The sequence below is a fragment of the Lampris incognitus genome, chromosome 11 (genome assembly GCF_029633865.1).
Source record: "Lampris incognitus isolate fLamInc1 chromosome 11, fLamInc1.hap2, whole genome shotgun sequence".
NCBI classification, from domain to species: Eukaryota; Metazoa; Chordata; class Actinopteri; order Lampriformes; family Lampridae; genus Lampris; species Lampris incognitus.
The window spans coordinates 17928922-17954634 of NC_079221.1; the positions used below are offsets into that span (position 1 = coordinate 17928922).

At 44.6% G+C, this 25713-nt stretch overlaps 1 protein-coding gene across 1 annotated transcript in view; it reads left to right on the top strand.

Moving 5' to 3' along the window:
- The window catches only part of LOC130120536 (inactive dipeptidyl peptidase 10-like), a 159958-nt gene that overhangs the window by 117333 nt on the left and 16912 nt on the right, over window positions 1–25713 (top strand). Inside the window, exons 6-9 of the mRNA XM_056289115.1 lie at window positions 11102–11154; window positions 11800–11881; window positions 16243–16363; window positions 19195–19349. Of these exons, the coding sequence (XP_056145090.1) occupies window positions 11102–11154; window positions 11800–11881; window positions 16243–16363; window positions 19195–19349 (411 nt within the window). The remainder of the gene's footprint in view (window positions 1–11101; window positions 11155–11799; window positions 11882–16242; window positions 16364–19194; window positions 19350–25713) is intronic.

Sequence of the window (25713 nt, forward strand, 5' to 3'; positions counted from 1 at the left end):
AAAGACAACACTACAGACGTACATAGACTATGTACACATTTAATTCATACATTATATACAAAATATACAGTGCATGATAGCACAACAATGAAAGGTGCATATGGGTGTGTCAGCTGTTCGGCAACCTGACTGCATGTGGAAAGAAGCTATTATTGAGATGGGTGGTGTGTGATTTGATGCTCCGATAGCATTTTTTAGAGGGAACGAGCGAGAACGGAACATGAGCAGGGTGGGTGGTGTCCCTAATGATGTTTTGGGCTTTCCTTTTGCAGCAAGTGGATTAAATATTATGAAGTTGTGGTAGTTCCATGTCAGTGATTTTTGCTGCTGTCTTTACAGTCCTTTGAAGCAGCCTGCAGCCCGAGCAGTCAAAACACTCCATGGTACTGTGATAAAAGTTAATAAGAGTTTCGGTACTCATACCAAATTTCTTGAGACAACTCAGAGAATAAAGTCTCTGCTGTGCCTTCTTCAGGGTGCAGTTGGTGTTGAGAGACCATGTGAAGGTGTCTGTACACCAAGAAATCTAAAATTGTCCACAATTTCAGCAGATGACCCATTGATGGAAATAGGAATGTGATTTCCCCTGATCTTTCTAAAGTCAACAATGATTTATTTTTTCTTATTGACATTTAGAGAGAGGTTGTATCATGGCACCATATAGTTAAATCTTCCACTTCCCTCTTATAGGCCCTCTCATCACTGTCAATTACCATCGCTCTGGTGTCATCTGTGAGTTTAATGATGCTGTTGTTGTCATATTTGGCAACACAGTCGTGTGTAAACAGACTGTTCAATAGGGGACTGAGACAGCAGCCCTGAGGCACGCCTGTTCTAAGAACTAATGTGGATGAGTATGTTTTACCTATTCTCACACTCTGGGGCTTGCCTGTTAGGAAATCAAATAGCCAATTACAGATAGAGTTGCCCAGACCAAGACCTCTTGAGTTTCAACACCAGTTTGGATGGTACAGTTGTATTAAAAGCAGAGCTGTAATTACTAAGCAACATTCTGACATAGATATTTTTCTTTTCAAGGTGTACTAAAGCAGTATGCAGAGCAAGTGAGACAGCATCATCTACAGATCTGTTGGAACAGTAGGCAAACTGTAATGGGTCAAGGGTAGTAGGAATGTTACATTTTATGTCTGATATAGCCAATCTTTTCAGGCCCTTCATAATAACAGAGGTCAAAGTAACAGGTCGGTAATCATTAGTAGGAATGTTACATTTTATATATGATATAGCCAATCTGATCAGACACTTTATAATAACAGAGGTCAAAGCAACAGGTCGGTAATCATTAAGGCAAGAGAGATATTTTCTTAGGTACAGGCACAATGGTGGTTTTCTTAAGACACAGTGGAACCACACACAATGACAGGGACAGGTTAAAAATGTCAGTAAATACCTGAGATGGCTGAGTGTAACATGCCATGAGGACACGGTAAGGGATGCCGTCTGGGCCAGCAGCTTTACGAGCCTTAACCCTTACGGGCACCATTGGAAGACGAGCTGGAGGACAGCTCTCAGAACTCCCAAACTGTCTCGGGGTTTCTTCCACCAAATCGGCAATATCACAAAACAAACAAAAAGCTTTCTGTCTTGGCTTCACCACCCCACTTTCACTCTACTATTTAAAATTGTGTTTATACAGAGTTGGGCATGGGGGAGGAGGATTGTTTGTGAAAGTGTGCTGAGGGACGATGGGGGGGGGGGCAGCATGGTGGCCCAGTGGTTAGCACTGCTGCCTCACAGCAAGAAGCAGCTGGGTTCAAACCCCAGACCATCCCACGTTGTCCTCTGTGTGGAGTTTGCATGTCCTCCCTGTGTGTGCGTGGGTCTCCTCCGGATGCTCTGTTTCCTCCCACCATCAAAAAGACGTGCATGTTAGGGTTAATACTCCTGTCTGTGCCTTGACCAAGGCAATGGAAAGAAGAACTGGAGGTGGTCCCCAGGCGCTGCACGGCGGCTGCCCACTGCTCCTAGCTACAGTGTGTGTTGGTATGGGTTAAATACAGAGGGTGAATTTCCCCACAGGGATTAATAAAGTACGTCTTAAAAAAGATGATAAAATGATCAGGTCTAGGCAGATTCTCAACTTTTTTATCGGTATGCCTTTATATTTGTACTGTTGCACTTTTTTTTCTTTGTTTTTTTTGTTTTAGAGTGATGCTGGGTTTTTTTTTTTTGTTTTTTTTTAATACCCATAAGAAGTGTAGTTCCTGAAATCAGAATGACTTCCTTCGCCGTACTTGTCGGGCAGGAACAATTCTGAACCAGGCAGCATACATGGACAGAGGTGAGGGACCTAATATTAATTGTGAATAATTATAATACATTTACCTTTACTCATTTAGCTGACACTTTTATGTAAAGTGACTTACAAGAGAATCAGCAATTAGCAGATAAAATCGAGTGTTACCAGCTGGCATCAAAAATTACTGAACGGTAATCATATCATAGCCAAGGGTGCATGTCATGCCCCATGCGTTTAGCCTAAGTGTGCCTTAGATCATCAAGAAAGAGAGACGGGAGAATCAAGTTACAGAGTAGATAGACTATGCCACCTATCAGTATAACGCAAATGTCATTCCCATATAATGTCAAGTGCAGGTAGTAAAGGGGCACAATAGTAGACCCCGGTAATGCTGATGTCTAAGTAAGAAAAAAACGGTAATAGCAGACACCAATAATTGTATTAAGTGATTCATTTTAGCTGGAAAACACCACTAGTCGGTTTAAGAGCTTTGCTTAGAGATCGTAAGCTAGGCCTGGAAGAAGAGAGTTTTTTTAGGCCTCTCTTGAAGCATGTGTTGTTCTGATGGCAGCTGGGAGTTCGTTCCGCTATGTATGTGCCAGGTGGGAGAATGGTGTTGACCTAGAGCTTGTATATTTTGGAGCAGGCATAGGTACTAGTAGCCTACCAGTCAGCGCAGTTCTCTGAACTACCCTGCAAAGATTTGAACTTTATGCAGAAAACAACAGGGAACGAGTGTAAGAACACAAAGAGAAGAATGACGTGGGCACATCAAAGCAGGCTGAAAACCAAATGCAAACCAACATTACTCTGGATTCTTTGCCGTCGTATTGAATAGGCAGGAAGACCATCGACAACTGCATTGCAGTTGTTTAACTGAGAGATGCTAGAGCCTAATAGCAACTGGCCACTGTGGCCTAAAGGTTAGAGAAGTGGGCTCGTGACTGGAAGATCGCCGGTTCGATCCCTGGACCAGCATGGCAATTGAGGTGGGAGGAGTGAATGAATGGTGCTCTCCCCTCCCTCAATAACCACGGCTGATGTGCCCTTGAGCAAGGCACTTAGCCCCACTAACTGCTCTAGTGGAGCTGCTCAGTGGCCACCAGTGAAGATTGGTTGTACTGGGCAGCTCCCAGGTGTGAATGTGCAGCAGGCTGTTGCTGAAAAAGAGCACATGTGCCCAGCGCACTACCCAGGGTAAATAAAGGGTTAATTTTACTTCTTTTTTTTTTACAAAATCAACAACTCCCCACAGTCCCATTATTTTTAGAATCCTTTTTTACTACTTAAAATGAAACTTTTGTGGACTCTGTTGAAAAGGATGAGGTTTTGGTACTCTCATGAAAAAAGGGACGGCCCAGAATAAATAGGGTGTAAGAATGACCTCTGAATGAGGTCTCAAATGTAACCTACTTTTAGCAATGAATCGCAAAGACGAGAAAGGGATGTCTGCCTGCCGTTAGCTGCTATGTATGTTTGATATCAGGAAATGCCTGATATACAGCCCATGCCCAGTTCTTCAAAATAAAAACAGCTTTGTACTGTGCTGCCGCAGTAAGATATGTGGGCCAATGAGAAAAACCAACATTTCGAAAGCTGAATTGATGACTCTCGAGCCATAGTACACAGAATGTGTTTTATTCAGCACGTCTTAAATAATTAAGTAAAGCCCTGACAACCATAGAACAATCCAATAACTAAAATGAGTGCAATAAACTCCACATTAACTGTAGATAGTAAAGAGTAATCACATTATGTTTTAAACTATTGCAATAGCAACAGTGATGGCCGTAATCCAACAGTTATTCCCCTATGAAATTAGAAAGTCACAGTTAAACAACGAGAAGTTGATGAAAGCGGCTCTCAACACACAACCTGCAGCCAGGGTGTCGGTTCATGTTTGTGAAGTGATTGTGCACATTGATTTTGTGCCCCGTCATCCTTTGTCAGTCAATACAAGGTTGCTGTATGCTTTTGGGGCTGTCTGCTCCCCCTGCCAGTTTAACTTTCTGCCCGGCTCACATTTGGGTCTGCCCTCGCTCTCATCACAACTCTGTTGTACTGATTTTGAGAGGGTCGATAATGAGCTTGTGACTGTTATACCTGGCACACACTTATAAGAAGGCATTTTTACATCTGTAGCAATTTCATGTGCAATTGAAATAGGTACAATTTCAGCTAGTGTAATTTAGGTACCTGTTTAACTATACTTTCTAGCAATTACACAAACTGAAAAAACAATGATTGCAAAGATGATGTCCGATGTGGGAAGATGGCCGCGCGAATTCACGTTTGCAGTAGCCTCACCCAGTAATGGTGTGGGAAGATGGCGGCGCGAATTCACATTTGCGGTGGCCTCACCCAGTACTGCCCATGCAGTGTCTTTGTCCACGTCTGTGTCTAAGTTGTGTCTTCGTTTGTTGGCTGGGAGAGCTGGTGCTTGATTGGCTGGAAGGGCTTCGTCTGCTGCATCCTGTGGGCCCAGGGACCACGGCCCTGACCGGAGATGCACCCGCAGAGGAAACTCCGAGGGCGGTCTGACAGGACGCAGAAGCAGGTCAGGCTAAGCTAACTGCTAGTCCATGCAGACCGGCAGTTCCACCAGTCATCCAGGCTGGCGTTCATTCTCCTGGACAGTGATTTTTTTTTTGTTAAGTTTGGATATATGTGTTAGTTTGGATATGTGTGTTCTTTCAGTTCTTGTAGTTTTTGAATATGTGTTTTTGTCTTTGTGTTGCACTGCTGCGAGCTGGGGGAAATGATATTTCATTTCATTTCATGTACATGAAGTGAAATGACAAATGAAGTGTTCCTGACTCCTGATGGATCGGAATTGTGTAGCTAAATGGTATTATCATAGTGCTGTATAGCCGAAGCACAATTGTTGAAAACTTGACTGATAGCTGAGACCTTTGCTCACTTGTTTTCATTCACTCCAAAAATATATACTCTGCACTGAAAGAATGATTTAGAGTCACATAGCTGATCTTTATTCCCCATCTAGACACTCTGAAATACAAAAACGTTGGAAAAAGACAAGCGCATCAACAATTGTAAATTATAAACTATAGGAGCGCATGATACATTAAAGAAGACAAGTAAAACGAGTTTATTATTTAGATACAATGTAAACCTGTCTAAATACTATTGCTATCCTTAAATCAATAATTATGTATACAGCAGTCCTTTAACTAATTACCTGGTGTAGCTTAAGGTATCCAAATACGAATTGCCAGTTTCGATTTCATCACCATTTTCACTGAATCAGAATCAGAATCAGAATCATCTTTATTTGGCCATGTATATTTACACATACATATAATTTGACTCCAGTTTAGTGGCTCTCAATGTACTTACATATAATAAAAACACAACAATCTGCAGGAATATATACAAAGAATGACTAGTGAAACAGGAAGGCAATGGTGCAGAGTGCACACATGCTGGAATAAACATGTTAGCAAGGTGATTATGTACATGAGGTAGAGGGACATGACAGAATATGCATATACACTCACCGGCCACTTTATTAGGCACACCTGTCCAACTGCTCGTTAACGCAAATTTCTAATCAGCCAATCACATGGCAGCAACTCAGTGCATTTAGGCATGTAGACATGGTCAAGACAATCTGCTGCAGTTCAAACCGAGCATCAGAATGCGGAAGAAAGGTGATTTAAGTGACTTTGAACGTGGCATGGTTGTTGGTGCCAGACGGGCTGGTCTGAGTATTTCAGAAACGATCTACTGGGATTTTCACGCACAACCATCTCTAGGGTTTACAGAGAATGGTCCGAAAAAGAGAAAATATCCAGTGAGCGGCAGTTCTGTGGGCGAAAATGCCTTGTTGATGCCAGAGGTCAGAGGAGAATGGCCAGACTGGTTTGAGCTGATAGAAAGGCAACAGTAACTCAAATAACCACTCATTACAATCGAGGTATGCAGAAGAGCATCTCTGAATGCACAACACCTCGAACCTTGAGGCAGATGGGCTACAGCAGCAGAAGACCACACCGGGTGCCACTCCTGTCAGCTAAGAACAGGAAACTGAGGCTACAATTTGCACAGGCTCACCAAAATTGGACAATAGAAGATTGGAAAAATGTTGCCTGGTCTGATGAGTCTCGATTTCTGCTGCGACATTTGGATGGTAGGGTCAGAAATTTGGCGTCAACAACATGAAAGCATGGATCCATCCTGCCTTGTATCAACGGTTCAGGCTGGTGGTGGTGGTGTAATGGTGTGGGGGATATTTTCTTGGCACACTTTGGGCCCCTTAGTACCAATTGAGCATCGTGTCAACGCCACAGCCTACCTGAGTATTGTTGCTGACCATGTCCATCCCTTTATGACCACAGTGTTCCCATCTTCTGATGACTACTTCCAGCAGGATAACGCGCCATGTCATAAAGCTTGAATCATCTCAGACTGGTTTCTTGAACATGACAATGAGTTCACTGTACTCAAATGGCCTCCACAGTCACCAGATCTCAATCCAATAGAGCACCTTTGGGATGTGGTGGACCGGGAGATTCGCATCATGGATGTGCAGCCGACAAATCTGCAGCAACTGCGTGATGCTATCATGTCAATATGGACCAAACTCTCTGAGGAATGTTTCCAGTACCTTGTTGAATCTATGCCACGAAGGATTAAGGCAGTCCTGAAGGCAAAAGGGGGTCCAACCCGGTACTAGCAAGGTGTACCTAATAAAGTGGCCAGTGAGTGTATATATACAGTATATGACAATGTGAAGTGTTCATCAGAGTGACAGCCTGTAAACAATCTGCTGTGTGAACTGTAAACAATCCACATGAAATTATGTGTTCTAATCAAAGTAGTCTGATTAGAAGTGAAAATCATATCATTTCCTCATAATTTTTTTAAATTGGCTCGACTTAGAATGCCTAGGATTATACCTTTTATAATGTTTCAAACCCTCATCCCAGCACAGCAAGTCCAGTATATCGGCCTTCTAAAGCAAGCCTCTTGATGACTTTTCTCCTTCTTGTGTATCTCATCACAGTTCAGATACGTGATCTGGCCATGCTGCAGAGATAAGGGATTCTTGCCTCTCAGGTGTGTCTAAAGATAGAAACAAGCTGCGCACACCATCCTGGTAAACTCCCTATCAGTGCAGCATAGAGAAGGACATTTATTAACCGCTGTCTGCAGAGGACAGAGACACTTTTAAGATCACAAGATAGATCTCAGACTGCAGAGAAGTTCATATCAAGGTGTTATATCAGCATTAGAGCAGTTTTATTGTAATGCTGGCCAAGAGCGCAAAGCTTTCCCTGCTAAGTAAGATTTGAACAGGGTGCAGTGAGAAAGGGATAAGATCAGATATTGAGATTTGCAAATATCCTATAGTCCAAAAGCTATACTCAACTGTACAGCATACCATTGAAATCATCAATCATCAAATCCACGAAGTGTTGTGTTCTCTACTGCAGTAATGGCAAGTAATAGCTTGTATGTGAATTTACTGAAAGTCACTCCTCACTATATCATACTACATTCACTTGTTATTCAGCCGAAGGTGTTGTGCTTTTGATAACTCAGTTGTTACTTTAATGAGATTGTTCATCTAAATCAGAACAAACTGCACAACTCCATAGAAAAAGGTGTCTTCTGTTATCACAAATAGTTTGAGATAACATTTATGGTGCAGTTGTGTTTGGCTTTGCTGTTCCGTTGTGTAATTCGATGGCTCGAATGATGCCCGCTGGAACATCTTAGTGTCACTAAACTAGGTGGGCTTGATAATGAGCTATATGCCGTTGATGGGATCATGACAGTGGAGTTTGGAGGAGACCGGTGCTGATCTCCTCCTAAGATGTTCTGAGCAGATGTGTTCATCATCACAGTGACAGCCTCGGTCTATGGAGAGTAATGGCTTGCTGTTGCACCGCTGTCTCCACTTGTCTTATGAATTTGTCATAATCATGCCTCCTCTGTGTGGTAATATACTGCTGCCTTAGTACTCTCAACAGGGGCTGTTCTCATGTCATGGTTCTCAACAGCCTCACTCAGACATGGCTTGGCTTGGCAGTCTCAGGTATTTTTACACAACAATTCAGTGCCTGATTCAATAAGATTGTGTTGTATGTATTGCACAATTCTTTCCTCCCCATTTCTTCAAGATGATAGCAATTTTAGTTTAATTCTTTGAATAATGCATGTAAATTGAATTGCTGCACGGATGCAGGGAAGATTCACCAAACAGCTGAAAAACCAAAGTAGCCTGATGCACGCACACTCTGCATCATAAGGTGTGTCTTTCAGATTAACCTGACCTTTAAGACTACTTCCACCTTTATTGGCAAATACAGTGGAGAATAACAGGAGAGGTGGAGGAGAGAGAGGTTGAAGAAATGCAGTAAAGCTCCTTGGTTGGATTCAGATCCAGGAGATTCCTGCTGAAGCCTGACCAAACATAGTAATTGGGGGAAGAATAAGAATATGGAGTTATGAAACTACATTTGAAGAATGGTTTGGAAATCAAACACTTGTCTATGAATGCACCATGGAATACACTTGAACTGGTGACAAAGAAGTGGTGGAGAGGCAGGGACGTGCCATATGTGCAGTCTAAATTCTACTTAATGAGCTTATGAAGAATAGAGTCCCAATGTTCAATATCCACATTCTGGGAGGAAAATGTCACTGCACTGTGCCGCTATCAGTGAAACCTGACATTCAGAATATAAAAACTGTCTCCTGCACGTTAAAGCAAATGTTGAAGTGTGTGGATTTTAGTGTTTCGAACCCAAAACTCATATCAACTCTTTTGCATCCAATTACTCATGTTCATCACGTGCAACCACCGATCGACTTGAAAATATGGCGTCACATTTGCAGTGTTTTCCAAATGTTTACAGTATTACACAGTTTTTTTAACATATTTTTATAGTGTTATGTATTATTATATTATATGTTATTATATATTATATAAATATATATTTTGTAGTTATACAATTATACAGTGAAAAATAAATTGATAAATCAGTGTCATATCAGTTGTAGATTGAAAATATTTACACAAACTTTAGTCTTAAACACTTGTGATAACTTATTTGCTCCTCAAAGGTGGTTATAAAAAAAACAAAAAAAACAACGAGAATTATTTGCAAATGCTGTTTGACCCCTGGGCTTCTCAAAGCACGTCCCCTCTGCAGTATACTTCCCCCAGTGCTCAAACGCATCAAAGCTGTCTGAGGCTGACTTGCTTTGAGAGGCCTGTCTCCAGATCTCCCAACATCCTCCCCTCTCATGTGTCACCATCTGCTGACAGCATTATCAAGGAGTCATCGTCGAGCTGTCACCTATTCTGGGTATCCGCCGAATACTGTTGACATCTCTTTTTCTTTTTTCTTTTCAAAGAAAAATCAAGCAATTTCTCTCTCTTTTTTTTTTGAAATTTCACTGACACAGCGAAGGGGGGAGTCGAAATGGGGAGTGAAGGCTGGGTGGCTGCTACGTCAGCCAAGCCAATTGCACTGCATGCACAACTGAGCCCCGGTGAAATGGAATGGAGCGGCTCCCCAGTATTTATCATACTGCTGCAGGGGAATTTACTGTAATATTGTTATGCTAATGCACTGGTTCATTACCATGCAGAGACGCCCTGCAAGAGAGCCCTCATTTCACCAAACGGCAAAGTAAAAATTGGTATTTCATGGTCATTTCTTGATAAGTCATTGGCAGCTTGAAGTGGCTGGCTAAGTTTGGCCATAAACAGGTGGTGCAATGGAGAAAATATAACATTTGATGGCGAAAAATGATTTAAATGCAGTTGCATCATCACATAAGTTTGATAGCGCATTACGGTTGGATTATCTGTATGTTGTGTCCTGCTTGTTTAAATGTTCAAAATAATTCATTCAAGAGGTAACAGATAATAAGTAGTCTATAAAATTCTCCCCGCTCTAGTTACAACACTTCATGTTGTACAAAAGTCCCTCTACTGCCGGGTTTCTCCAAAGTAATGTTACTACTGAGTTCAGTCAGAAATTGGAATAGCAAATGAACAGTGACGATTTGCATTTCAAACTGGGGTAGTGTCAGCTTCAGGCTTCAGCATCGTATCACTCACTGGGTCAACCAACTTGTAGTGTAGCAAAGAGGCTTCTGCTCCAAAACTGTAATTAAAGTACTTACTTAAAACCCATTTGTCATAAATTGATTTTATACATTCATTCATTATCCAACCCGCTTATCCTGCTCTCAGGGTCGCGGGGATACTGGAGCCTATCCCAGCAGTCATTGGGTGGCAGGCGGGGTGACACCCTGGACAGGCCACCAGTCCATCATAGGGCACACACACACACACACACACACACACACACACACACACACACACACACACACACACACACACACACACACCTAGGGACGATTTAGTATGGCCGATTCACCTGACCTACATGTCTTTGGACTGTGGGAGGAAACTGGAGCACCCGGAGGAAACCCACACAGACACGGGGAGAACATGCAAACTCCACACAGAGGACGACCTGGGATGACCCCCAAGGCTGGACTACCCTGGGGCTCAAACCCAGGACCTTCTTGCTGTGAGGCAACCGCGCTAACCACAGCGCCACCGTGCCGCCTGATTTTATACATTAATAAACCAAAATATGTTTGTACACAAATGTGTAATGGGGCTCAAATATGCTGTCCACACTCAAAACTAGTACCTGATTTATAAAATCATTTTGGATTTACTTGGTTCTTCTGTGCCAACTTATGTTCAGGGAAGGAAAGACATGCTGCTCATGATATGTGCAAAAAAAAGAAAAGAAAAAAAAACATTTCAAATTCATTTTCTGGCTTTAGGTATACAAGCACTCTTTCCTGGCATCGTACTTGGTCTACAACCTCCACACTAGGTAAGTAATCAAATATACATATTGCTTTTTTAAAGCACTTTACTTCATATTACTGACGTGGAGGCAGAGCAGTAATGTACCCAATAGGACAGAGGATGAGTTTGTATAACTAGAAAATCCTCTTTGTTACTAACTGTTCCTCCACATTTGACTATGTAGACCTGTTCTTCTGCGGATGAATATTTATAAGGTGTGAGACGGGCTCAAACCATAGTTTGGAGGCTGTGATGTGACCTAGAAAAAAAAATACACTGATGCGATTAGATGGGGTGATAACAAGTGAAATGTTAAATGATCAGACTAGAAGTACATCCTTCCATAATGTCTTCAGCTCGACTGAGATTATTGCAGGCTAGATGGAAGCAGAAATCTTACATAGTCCCCCCTTAAGATGATGGATCAAGCAAGTCTACATTAGGTTTTCAGTGAAATGACTTGGAAAATTGAGTATTTGGAAGTTAAGAGACGAAAGACAGTGTAATGTTCAGGTGAGCTTTGACACTTAAAATTATTCGTTTCACAGTGCATTTGCAATCGTGTTGGAGATTTAAATCTTTAAAATGGACTGGAATTGTTCTTGCTCTGATGTATAATACTAATTTATAACGGCTGACTTGCAATACCTGTGAAATGTGTGTGCATCAGAGAGGTGCGGGAGCTGAACCCTCCGGAGGTTGCAGATTCGGTGCTACAGTTTGCATCCTGGGGCATCCGTGGCCAACAGCTGGTTAGTACAGTCTCCCGGGTCAGCTGGGGCAACAAATTAATGAAGCGTTCAGCATGCGTTCACTTAAATATCACTCACTCAATGACACAACATGTTCACACAGCCGTATAGCTGAACCCTGCAAAGCATAGCATTACTCATGACATGCAATGGCACTTGGCTTATCGTATTCAGTGAAGTTCACATATAATGATCTAAACACATTCATGCAAAGATGCTTGCATGAAACCATTTTGAAATACATAGTGTTCGTATATCATTATGACACATCATATTTGCAAAAGGCAGTTAGTTCTCTGAGCAAAATATTTTTATATTTATATTTTTTATCGCATTATATTTGGCCTAGGTCCTTGATTATTGACATTTTGGAAACAAGACTTGGGTTTAATGGCCTGAAGGGTGTGAGCAAATGATTATTGATTCAAGCTGTTTGGGAGTGTCGGAAGGTGGTGACTTTCCATATAAACTACTTTAATACAAAGAGTGCCAGAAAAGTTGAGATGATCAAATGGTTGCTCATAGTCAGTTCAGTCTTATTTTCTGTGAGACTAAGAAATTATCTCATCCATCCTGTTGAAGAATGTCATCCGTCCGGGACTGAAAGTGGGCTGAAATAAGTAAACAGGAATCATCTGTATAAATGTTATACGCCTTAGCTCTGTTGATAACTGTTCAATTGCAAATTGGTTGCAGAAGGACACTATTACGAGGAACATTGTGAGTCTCAGTACCTATCAAGGAGACCATATTGCTGAAACCTGAAAACTGTTCTATTGTGCAAATATGTAGCTCCACTTCAGCAGCATTGATAAGAACAGTGCAGTTCATTTTGGCCCATAATTCCCCATGGCTGGATAAATGGCAGCTTTACGGTATAGTACAGTTTATCCTCAGTACCGAGTGTGGCAGAGATATTCATAATACGCTTATAAGCACTTTCAGATTGGTAAATTGTCTATAATGGATATCATAAGGTAGGCAATACATAACAAGGGGTTCAATTTTGTGAAATAATGTTTTACTCCCACGAAGAGAACTAAAAAGGAACAGACCCGGGGTAGATAACAGCAATGGTTAAATAGAGAAATGTTCTGTCTCCAATCGATTGAATATTAAAAAGATAAATAAAAAAGAAAGAATGTAGATGAAGCACTTCTGGTGTGCTGCAGAATAGGTGTGTTACACTGTCAGCATATCAAATCCTTTGAAATAAACAAGGGGGGAAACACACACACACAAAGAGATGAGCAGCTGCAATTTTATTTAAGATCAGAAAATGCTATATAGTGCCTTGTGACAACAAAACATTATCGTGTTCGTTTTCAATGTTGCTACTTCAAAACGGATGTGCGCAACAACACTTGACAGGCGATGTTTAATTAAGTCTGTTGCGTAAGATAATTTATATAATTCATCACACAAAATCCCATTCGCTCAAATGTTAATGTTGATCAAGGGCTGTTTTTGACATGAGGCACAAAGCAAACAAAGTTTCCCTTAAAATAATCAATTGTTTGGAAGGAAAAACACAACAATGGGAACACTAATCAAACCCCTGCTTGAAGACATTGTCTTAGGGCCACCAGATCTCTTGGTGAGCTCCTCCACCCAAACAGTATTAAGCACAGAATAATCAGTCCATTATTTCCTCCAGTGTAGACAAGGAAAGTAATTAACCGTTCGATAGCATATTTATCTACTTTTCTCAGTATTTATACCTGCCCCCAGTGGAATCTGTTTCCCAGAAAGCCCTGCAGCGGTGTGTCACACCGCTAATGACAAAGTGCTCTTCATTATTCATGAGCTTCCGCTGCATATTTGTCCATGTTATCACGACAAATAAAGTCATTTTTCATGGCCGCTCTCTGAATATGCATTTTTATCAGGCGACACATCCTCCGTATGCAATCTGTTAAATGTATTTCCACAATTTGAATACATTTCAACTTATTTCAATACACGATCTCCGTCCTCAACAGAGATGTTTAAAAATGACTAATATACTTAACAACTTAACAGCTTACAGCTTGCAAAGAAAATGTGTGTTAGTGCTGGGCTTGAGTAAGACAATTTGCAGGTGGCAGAAATGCAAATATTTGAAAGGAAAAGGGCCAGTTCTTTTCCAGTTAGTTTTCAATTTCAGCATGCAGTTTCAAACAGAGGCAAAAAAAATGTCAAGGCTATGGATAAATGCTATCTCCCCATCAACATGTCCTCTAATGCAAATGCACAGACACATTTGCTCTCTAGTCCCTCAGTCTCTGCCTTCCTGAGTGGTAGAGCTGCAATCCTGAAGATTTGCATGTAAGCAAATGTCCTTTTTGATATGTCTTGATGCATGCTCAATAATCCAGGTAAGAAAATAAAGGAAGGTTGAATCAGCTCATCTGGAGACAACATTTATTGACAGATATGTTTCATCACTCAACTAAGTGATGTCTTCAGTCTAAACTTACTTCAGGCATCCCCACCAAACAATACAGTTGCCTTACAACCGAAACCAACGGCCAGTTGTCAATAAGAACAGAACCATGCTATTGACAGAATATCGTACCACAGATTATACCCAGGGGAAGGTACACCTAGTCTGTATGGTTTACCTAAGATACATAAACAGGATTTGCCATTACGGCCTGTTGTTTGTATGATTAACTCAGTGACCTATAACATCTCTTAAGTTTTTTGCTCTATTCTTACCCCGTTGGTAGGCAGTAATGAACATCACATTCAGAACACTATGGGTTTTGTGGATAAGGTGAGGGACATCATTATGAAGGGGGATGAAATAATGGTCTCTTATGATGTTAAGTCTCTCTTCACGTCCTGTTGATGAAGCAGTGGAGGTAGTCCGTATGAAATTACAAAATGACCCCACCCTTAACGCTGACCAAGTGTGTCTGCCCCTGAAACTGTTCTTCAGTCCACATACTTCACATACAGGGGGCAGTACTATAGGCAGAGGCATGGGTGTGCAACGGGTTCACCAGTCTCACCTGTAGTGGCCAACTTGTATTTGGAGGAAGTGGACTATTGGGCTCTGATGTCCTATCCAGGGACACCACCTAGCCATTGGTTCAGATTTGTGGATGACACCTGGGTTAAAATTAAATCTCAGGATGTACCACATTTCACCGACCACATTAACTCTGTGGACAACCGCGTCAAGTTCACCAGGGAGGATGTGGAAAATGACAGAATATCCTTCTTAGAATGTGAAATTGCAAATGGTGATGGGGGACATTTGATTATTGATGTTTACCGTAAACCAACACATAGTGATCAGTACTTAAGGTTTGACTCTCATCATCGACTGGAGCACAAACTAGGAGTCATCAGGACGCTGTACCACCAAGCTGACAATGTCCCCCCTGACACAGCGGCCGGGGAAGGGGAGAAATCCCACATTAAACAGGCCCTAGTTAAGTGTGGTTATCCTAACTGGGTGTTTGTCAAAGCCAGGAAGACACCCAAACAGTGCACCAGCCAATCAAAGAGAGGAGAAGGTCAACAGCTGCCTAAGCGTAAACCGGTGGTGATTCCGTATGTGGCAGGTGTGTTGGAAAAGCTGAGATGTATATTTTCCAAACACTGCGTCTCAGTTGCTTTCAAACCCCAAAACACACTGTGCCAGAAGTTGGTCCACCCCAAGGATCAGGTCCCCCGGCACAAACAGAGTAATATAGTGTATGCTGTTAAGTGCCAGGAGGATTGCTGTGAATTGTACATCGGGGAAACTAAAAAGACGCTGGCCAAGAGGCTGACACACGACCGAAGAGCTAACATGTCAGGCCAGGACTCTGCAGTCTACACCCATCAACAGGCCATTGGCCATTCTTTCGGGGATGAGGATGTGCACATCCTTGATAGGGAGGAACGATGGTTTGAACGGGGAGTCAAATAGGCCATCTATGTGAAGAGGGAAGGACCATCCTTGAACCGGAGGGGGGGGTAAGAATACATCTGTCTCCATTTTACAATGCTGTGATTTGCAACAATCCCTAATCCTCTGTGAAAAGTATACACAGCCTTTGAAACGTTAAAGGTTACACCCATATTTGCATATGAAACCGGTCGTTAGGCAACTGTATTGTACTGTATTGTTTGTAAGGGTGGAGATATCTACAGTCAGTTCAGACTGAAGACATCACTTAGACGAATGATGAAACATATCAGTCAATAAACATTGTATCCAGATGAACTGATTCAACCTTCTTTTGTCGTTTTTGATACGTTTTATTATAATTTTTCACAGCTAATCCACAACTATCTAAATCATGACTGCTTTTGCAGTCTTCTCAGTGATCATAGAGAGGGCTTTGTCGATGTTCACAAAACAGTTGCATTTCTCTTTTCAACAGATTTATATATTTGAAAACAATATTTACTATCAAGCAAATGTTCAAAGCAGCTCATGGAGACTCACATCCTCTGGACAGGAGGGGATCATCTTCAACGGCATCTCAGATTGGCTGTATGAGGGTAAGTGAGAGTGGGTTTTGTTAGAAAATCTAACAGGGTGTCCAGGTAGTGTGGTGGTCTGTTCCGTTGCCTACCAACATGAGGATCGGCAGTTTGAATCCCCATGTTACCTCCGGCTTGGTCAGGCGTCCCTACAGACACAATTGGCAGCGTCTGCGGGTGGGAAGCTGGATGTGGGTATGTGTCCTGGTCATTGCACTAGTGCCTCCTCTAGTTTGTCGGGGGCACCTGTTCGGGGGGGAGGGGGAACTGGGGGGATAGCGTGATCCTCCCATGCATTACGTCCCCCTGGTGAAACTCCTCACTGTTAGGTGAAAAGAAGTGGCTGGCGACTCCACATGTATCAGAGTAGGCATGTGGTAGTCTGCAGCCCTCCCCGGATCAGCAGAGGGGGTGGAGCAGTGACCAGGATGGCTCAGAAGAGTGGGGTAATTGGCCAGGTATAATTGGGGAGAAAAAAGGGGGGGGATCCAGAAGAAGAAAAGAAAATCTAACATAACGATAAAGCCAGATTAACTGTGGAAGAAGTCACTTTTAAAGCTACACTGCCTAATGGCCATAGCTGTGTGGAGGAGTACAACAACACAAGCGCTGTACTGACAAGAAACATGATACATCTCACTATTAGTCAACATTGTGAATTTGAGAAATGGAGGCAACTGAAGGCCTTGAAAGAAGTTGAAAGTAATTTGGCATTGGCTTGTTTTCTCATTCACAAGTATTAAACTGAACGACATTTATGAAGTCTGACCAAAGCAATTGCAGCGGTAGGGCTGAAAGTTGCCATGTGCCTCATTTCAGATTGTCCCTTTAAGTAAGATGACACTTTTCCAGCAGAAGATTTTTAAATGACCAAGTTACCATGTAGGGTGGCACGGTGGCGCAGTGTTTAGTACGGTTGTCTCACAGCGAGAAGGTCCTGAGTTCGAACCCGGGGGTTGTCTAACTTTGGAGGTCTTCTCAGGGCGTCCTCTGTGTGGAGTTTGCATGTTCTCCCCGTGTCTGCATGGGTTTCCTCCAGGTGCTCCGGTTTCCTCCCACAGTCCAAAGACATGTAGGTCAGGTGAATTGGCCATACTAAATTGTCACTAGTTGTGTGTGTGTGTGTGTGTGTGTGTGTGTGTGTGTGTGTGTGTGTGTGTGTGTGTGTGTGTGTGTGTGTGTGTGTGTGTGTGTGTGTGTCAGCCCTGTGATGGCCTGGTGGCCTGTCCAGGGTGTCTACCCGCCTGCTGCCCCAATGAATGCTGAGATAGGCTCCAGGATCCCCATGACCCCAGTTGGGATAAGCAGCTTGGATAATGGATGGATGGATGGAAGTTATCATGTACTGCCAAGACAGAGGCCAATCAAAATTTTAGTTTTGAGTTCAGCTCATGATCTGTGTTGCAAACCATCTCCAAGTCAACCCCCTCTTTCCCTTTATCTCTCACTTTCCTAACATATATCAGCATCTACTAAAATGGCAATCTACATTCAGAATGGTCAAGGCTCAGCGTTTTCAGTTTTTATTTTTCAAAGCCATCCAGCATGCCGAATTTCGCCACAAGAGGACACTTACATAATCTAACACGAACAGGAACAACCTTTGGATTCGTGGAAACAAAATCCGGGTGAAAAATCTGGGTATTTTTCGGGGAAAATCGGTAAAAACCGAAAACGCCAAGCCTTGAGAATGGTATTGGCAAAAAGTTCACTGCTCTGAAAAAGTTTGGTGTTTCAATAAGAGGGAAAACAGAATTTATTTCCCTCTGTATCAACAAACTTTTGACCATTGTGGGACTTTTCCTCAGACTGTAATGAGTAGAACTGTTGTTATCCAAAGAGGTTTTTGAGATACTTCTTTTTATTTTGGTTGTTCAGCCAAAAATAATGTGAAAATGATAGCCTTATCTGGCTATCTATGCATGCTGCCTTAGATTTTCAAATGGAAAATAGTGGTGCTAATATATCTGCTGTCCTCTTTCTGATTCATGCCTACATAGGGAATCTGTTGCATAAAGCCTTTGTCCAATTTTGTATATATTCCTGTGTGTGTGCATATACGTGTGTGTGTGTTTGTTCTGTTATTTTATTATATTTTATTGGTTATGGTTAATGATTAATGTATTGTTTTTTAGCTATATTTCAATTAATCAATACACCTGTTATAGATAGCCAATCTTCTGCCCTATCTAATTGAACAGCCCCATGGTAGGGGAGGGCAGGTAGGTGAGAGAGGTTTTACCATTGGAATACAATATTTTCATGCAATGTGCAATCCCTGCAGCCCCAGACTGGAGTGATAAAAAAGTAATAACAACAAGAAGAAAAACAAAACTGTTTTTCTAGACTGCCTCTGTTGTGTAACAAGAGCAAATTTGGCAACATTCGTTATTCCTTTTGTTTTCAGTATCATTTATCTTTTCAGTTTTTGAAAATCGTTAAATGCTCAGTTTTGCAATCCTACATTCAATAAATAAATGATGACGGTCAAATCAGTTCACAGCTGACCAAGCCAGGAGACATCTGGCCAACCCCTCACTCAATAAGCCAATTATCGAAGCAACCATCAAGCCAGACATTAATGATTCATAATGCTTTACAACAAACTAAATGATCTGAGTAAACTTGGATGTAATTGAGGACAGGAAAGAGAAATCAATCAAAGACTTAATCAAACAAAGATAGGGGAAAAAAAATTAAACATTAGCATAGGTGCCTCACCCTGGAGAGAGATGGCTTTTTTGGAGTTTTCTTTTTTTTCTATATGAAAGCCCTGATGTGTCGAGCATCCGGCTCTTCGTAATCTTCTTGTTATTTTTCTGGTCTGTCTTTGCTTGGTTTTCATTCAGAGGAGGTGCTGCACACACCAGCGGCCCACTGGTGGTCTCCTGATGGCTCCAGACTGGCCTATCTCACCATCAACGACACCCTGGTTCCCAACATGCTCCTGCCTCGCTTCACAGGATCTCTTTACCCCAGGGGAAAGCAGTACCCTTACCCAAAGGTAGGGCACAGCGTTATCCAAACATGTGGCCCTCTGTGTGCAATGGAAAGCCATGTGTTTGTGGGTTTTCGTCCCGAAATGACAACAGCTGATTTCAACTTTGGGTTTGCCAAGCGAACCCTAGTTATATGAACAATGACAAAATGGCTGAGAGGGTTATTGCATTGTGACATCATCCACAATAGCTCGCTGGAAAAAAGAAAAACGATGGAGGTGCATTCCCCGTGCCAATCCCGGACAATATGACCCCCTGTGGTCATATGTCCTCCCACCGACCCCGTATTGGCACGCCCACCGGAAGCGCTATTCCTCTTTGTAAGTCGAACCATCTCCAACTAAATGAGCACCACACCTGTGGCCCGGGTAGGAGGAGAACGGCTCTATTCTCAGCCATTTTGTCGTTGTTCATATAACTAGGGTTCGCTTGGCGAACCCAAAGTTACATTTCACGTACTCCAAAATGGCTGAGAGGGTTATTGCATTGAACAACGACAGGATTCGTGCCTCCGTTCCCTAGCCGTCCAATGAACCCTTCAAACCCCTGGTGGGAAGGGGTACGCGTTCTGATGAGAGCATCCTAAGAGGCCTGCTCCAGAACAGCGTCGGCAACCGACCGCACCTTAACGTGCCGGTAATAATGCCGTAAGAAAGTGGTCACACCACTCCAAACCGCCGCCTGGCGGATGACCTCCCAGTCGATACCTGACAACACAGCTATCGACGTAGCAGTCCCTTGGGTAGAATGAGCCTTCAGCTTAGGAGCTGTTTTACCCGCTTTGGTATACGCCTCCGTAATACTATCCACCAGCCAGTGTGCTAGCCTCTGGGTGGAAAGGGCATAACCTGGTTTGCTCACTCTGTAGGTCAACAGCAGCCTGTCAGACCTACGAATATCTGCTGTGCGCCGCATGTAAATGCGTAAAGCCCGTACAGGACACGAGAGGTGCAAGCGTTTCTCATCCCTAGTCACCGGTGACGGATGACACGCGTGTATCACCACCGGGGCCCTACTCGTCAGGACAGATACAGTTTTGGGCACGAAGCTGGGGTCTGTAAAGAGTGTGACCATCAGATCACCAGAAAACACCATCCCCTTGATGGTGAGTGCAGTGAGCTCACAACCCCTCGCTGCGGTGGTAAGTGCCAAGAGCACAGCCAGCTTAGCCGAGACATAACGCATGTCTGCCGTAGACATGGGTTCAAAGGGATCTTTCTCTAGTGCGCGCAGAACAAGGGAAGCATCCCAAGTTTCAGCTCTCGTAAGCTCCTTAGCTGAGAGCTTCTTAGCACCCAACAGGTACTGCGTCATGAGCGGGTGCGTGAAAACCGTGCTACCCGCGATCTTCCCCCCGGAAGAACGTGAGAGCCGATACACAGACTTTGACCGAGGAGAAAGACCATAGTCTATCACTCCTACAGACCTCCACAAAAGTCAGTATAGGGCCAATCCCTACTGACAAAGGGTCCATGTCGCATTCAGCGCAAAATTGGTCAAATCGATTCCAGTATCCCTGGTACCTGGAATACGTGGAGTCTTTACGCCCCGCTAAGATGACACGAATCACTTGCGCACTAAGTCCCATAGCTAAGAGCCTGGCTTTGTAAGCATCCACGCCGCTAATCGGGAGCCTCCTATCCAGGGGCCCTCCCGTAGCAGCCCTCCTGCTTGCATGAGCGCGTCCGCCCACTCCGGGACGTCGAACCGCTCGCCTACTATCCAGGGCACTATTCGCGGAAACCACGGGGTGCTCGGTTCGTACGGGGCCACGAGAACTAACCGACCCCCTGTGCGCTCGAACTTGACCACCAGGTCTAGGAGGCACCTGCGCGGGGGGAATGCGTAAAGCATCTCCTCGGGCCATGGATCTAGTCCAAGCGCGTTGACCCCCAACGGCGCTAGGTCGGACGGGAGCATCGAGTACCAACGAGGGCACTTGTAATTGAGTTTCGATGCGAACAGATCCACTTGAGCTACCCCGAACCTCTCCCAGATCATAGCCACTATGGCTGGGTTGAGGCTCCAATTGTCCGCATGCGGGCCGCCTCTCGAGAGGATGTCCGCTGCTTCGTTGTCCTTCCCAGGAACATGAAGCGCCCTGATTGATAGCGCGTTGCTGTTGACCCAAATCCAAATTTGCATGGCCAACTCTCTGCAACGCTTGGACTTCATACTGCCTTGGCGGTTGATGTAGGCCTTGGCCGTCATGCTGTCTGTCATTATCAGTATGTGACGGACTACGAGATCCTGAGCGAAATGCTGGATAGCCAGCCAAATCGTCTCCGTCTCGCGCGCGTTGATGTGGACCTTCTCCCCAGACGGCCACACTCCTCGCGCTGTTTTGTAGCCAAAGATGGCCCCCCAACCCGAGAGGGACGCATCCGTATAAATCGTTACCTCGGGTCCCCTGGGGCCCATAGGGACCCCAGACATGTCCACGCAGGCTCTGTTCCAGTGGTCTAGGTCCTGCGCTACCACACGCGGGACCAGGATAAGATGGTTGTTGTACCGGCGTTCGTTGCCGTATTTCAAGAAGTGAACTGCGAACCACAATTGCAGTCTCCTCATGAACAACAGACCTAAAGGAACAACTTGGTGAGCCGATGCCAGAAGGCCCAGCAGCCTCCTGATCATCCGATAAGTGACATATGTCCCCGGGACGAAATGTGCTAACGTGGTCCTGGTGGAATGCCATCTCTCTTGCGTAAGGGTTGCGCGCATGGATACCGTATCCAAACTCAGTCCCAGATACGTTGCCTGGCACAAAGGCCATGGCGCGCTCTTCTTTATGTTGATAGTGAAACCCATGTACTCCATGAATTCCATCAACTCCTGAGTATGGAGTATTGCTTGTTCTGGCGACCGGGCCAACACCAACAGGTCGTCTAGGAACCATGCCAAGCGCATACCTTTGCGCATCAACACTCCGAGCGCTGCTTTCACACACCTTGTGAATGTCAGAGGAGAGAGGCGATATCCGAACGGGAGGAATGTGTACTGGTAACACTGACCCCGGTAACAGAACCGAAGATACTTTCTGTCTTTCCGCAATCGGACAATGACAGAAAGCATCTTTTAGGTCAACCGAAGTTAGCCAATCGGACTGTGTCACCATTGACAGCAGAACCGGTGTGCGTAGCATTTTGAAACTGACCTTTTCTACATACTTGTTGAAGGGTTTCAAATCTAGGATTGGGCGCATGCCCCCATCCTTCTTCGGGACCAGAAAGTAACGGCTGTAAAAACCCGTCTTCTCTTTCTAGGAGAGGAACCACCGTGATTGCCCCTTTCGAGAGTAACTCTGTGAGTTCGTTGTCTAGGATTTGTGCTTCGGCCACCGACCCCGGTTCCGTATGCACTATTCCCAAGTACGGGGGTACAATACCGTTCTCGAAAAGGATTTGGTAGAAGCCGACGGGACCAATTCCTTCCACCTGTGTAACATGCGTGACAGAGGTCTCGTTGCCTCCTGTACCTTGCTGTTCAGGTAGCGCGCGTAAGTTGCGTGTAAAGGGTCTGGGGAAGCCCCGCCCGCCATGCCCTGCATCCATGGGGGGGCTTCGTCCTTGTAAAGGAGACCCAGATGGGGGAATTGGCGTTTTGAACCTTTCCAAATTACCATTTGACCCATCAGAGAGACTAAACATTGTCGCATCATAGTCCCCTCCCAGGGGCTCATTTGCGCTCATGTCATTATTATCCAATATTTCCAGCAGGGATGTTATTACATTGTTATCATCATCTTTACGTAAAGATTCAGACAGACAATCAGACTTGCGTTTCAAACCTTTTAAAACGCAATCACCATCATCACCAACATAAAAACTTTTATTCACATTCACAACCTTTGGAATAGAACAAGTAGACTGTGCATCAGAAACCAAAATAAAAGGCGCAGTGTTTAGCCCTGCGCACGCTGTGTCCCCTGAACAAGCGTCTATATCGCCGGAGACGGCTCTGGAATCAGTCTGTTGGTGTGGGTCGTAACATCCTGCCGAAACACGTCACTTGGCAGCTCCCTTCTTGGAAGTGTCTGTGCTGTCCGGCTTGGCCGCCTTGGCCGCTGGATCTGTGGAAGACTGGGAGTTTGGACGTGAGCCCTGTCCACGCCCGCGCCCCACTTTACCACCTCTTTTTGGATAAGTCTCTCTCCATTTCTGCTTGCGCGCAGGCTTGTCCCCCATGCCCTGTGCCCACCGCGGGCTTAGGGGTAGGCGGGTTCTTCATCATCGGGAGAAGCTCCTTGTGCAAGGTTTCGCGCTCGGCCTGGGCGGCCTTGTATTTGCTGATAATGTCCGGGGTCGTTCCAAACAGGCCCTGGTTCCCTGCGCAGGAGTGGGCCATCCACTCCTTGCAGAATTCCTCTTTTACCCCGGCTGTCTTTAGCCAGAGACGTCTGCGCGAAAGGGTGGAGGCAGCTGCGCTAGAACCGCACTCTAGAGCGATGGAATATAGCAGCGATCCCAGGGAGTCAGCTATGCGTTCCATTTCCAAGATGTACTCACAACCTGCTTCGCTGGCCACTACGTCACCGAACTCGGCCCCGTCGATACCTGCTGTAGCGATGGCGGCTTTGCTTTGCTCGACGTTTGATAGGCTGCAGAGCTTGCGCATGTACGCCGTTATCATCCCAGCCGTTGAGACAAGTCCAGCTGCGCGTGTACTGGCGTGCCATGCATCACAGGCGTAACGATCCACCTGTTGGCCCCACTGCGAAGGGTGTTTGAGAGTATCGCGAGACTCCACCTTGGTGTTAGGGTTGAACGATAAAACGTCCCTCTCTGGTTGCGGAATTTTCCAGTCTTTGTAGTTGAGGTTCCTAACCTCGACTGCTAAGACGTCAACCCCCTTCTGACTGAACTTTGAGGACGATTTAAGTAGCGGATCCGCCTCCGCCCGCTTAAACGCTCGTTCGATGTGAGGATAAGGTGGTAGAGTGGAGTCCCTGACCCTCTCTGCCATTCGTGGAAAATCGGCTACCACCGGATCTTGAGGATTGCCCGGCTCGGTAACGATGTCGGCAGACTTGACCGCTCGCGCGAACAGATCGCGGAAACTGGCGAGGAATGTTTCGGACCCACGTTGCATGGCGTCGCCATCTTTGTTTGGTTGAGACGAACTTGGCTGGTCGTCTTCCACGCCCTGATCGTCTACTTCCTCAGGCAGTGAATCCTCGGGTTCCGCACCCGCTGAATAACATGCCACGGATTCACCAGGGAGAGATAGGATCTCATTGATCCAGTCCTCTCTAACTATCCCGGATGGTGGGATAGCCTCTGGCTCTGGAGGGATGCTGATGCTAGCCGCCGTCCCGTGACTGTAGCTAGGAAGCATCGGAGGGATGTTGCTAGCCTCCGCCCCATGGCTATAGCTAGGTAGCACCATGCTAGCCGCCTCGTTAGCAGGTGCGAAGGGATCTGCAAGTCCCCATCTTTGACGGTACAGGGCAGCCCACCTTTGGCGCCCCGATCCTCTGATGGTTTTACAGAAATTGCAGTCGATCTCATTACGGTCTACATCCCTCAAGTAGCCCGTGTAGTGAACATGCGGGATATGGGAGACACAGTCCGGATGGGGGTCCCATCGGAGCGTCGCCGATTTAACACACCCGCACCAAGCGTAGAATCCGGCCACATCGACCGGATTAACGAACATCTTGGCGATAAAAGGTAAGCTAACTATAAGTTAGTATCTAATATACCAGTATATCACTAGATTACTTGCGTATTTGCAGTTTTCCTCTTAGTCCCAGCAAGAGAGAAACAGCCATTGACCGATCTCATTTAGTTGGAGATGGAAAGAGGAATAGCGCTTCCGGTGGGCGTGCCAATACGGGGTCGGTGGGAGGACATATGACCACAGGGGGTCATATTGTCCGGGATTGGCACGGGGAATGCACCTCCATCGTTTTTCTTTTTTCCAGCGAGCTATTGTGGATGATGTCACAATGCAATAACCCTCTCAGCCATTTTGGAGTACGTGAAATGTAACGATTAGATATCCTCTTCCAGGGTGAAGGTGTGTTAATTGGTAGGAGCAGCTGGTGTTGCGGTGGGTTGACATTAAAACCCATAGCTCTCCATGACCTTTAACTGATCATCACTGGCTTTGAATAGCTAAAGGCAGGGCAAGTAATTCTACTTTAAAAGTAATTTAGTACCAGAGCCAGTACAGAATTGTAAAAAGTAGATAACAGGTCGATGGTTAACAGAAATGTACTCTAATGGGTAAATGATATGTATTATAAAAAATACAGTTGTTGCTGAGACAAAAAAATATTTCTTTAACAATGATAATGAATAGGATTCAATGATAATAGATCAAACAAGTATCAGGAGACACAAACTATAGATTTAGTGCTACCCA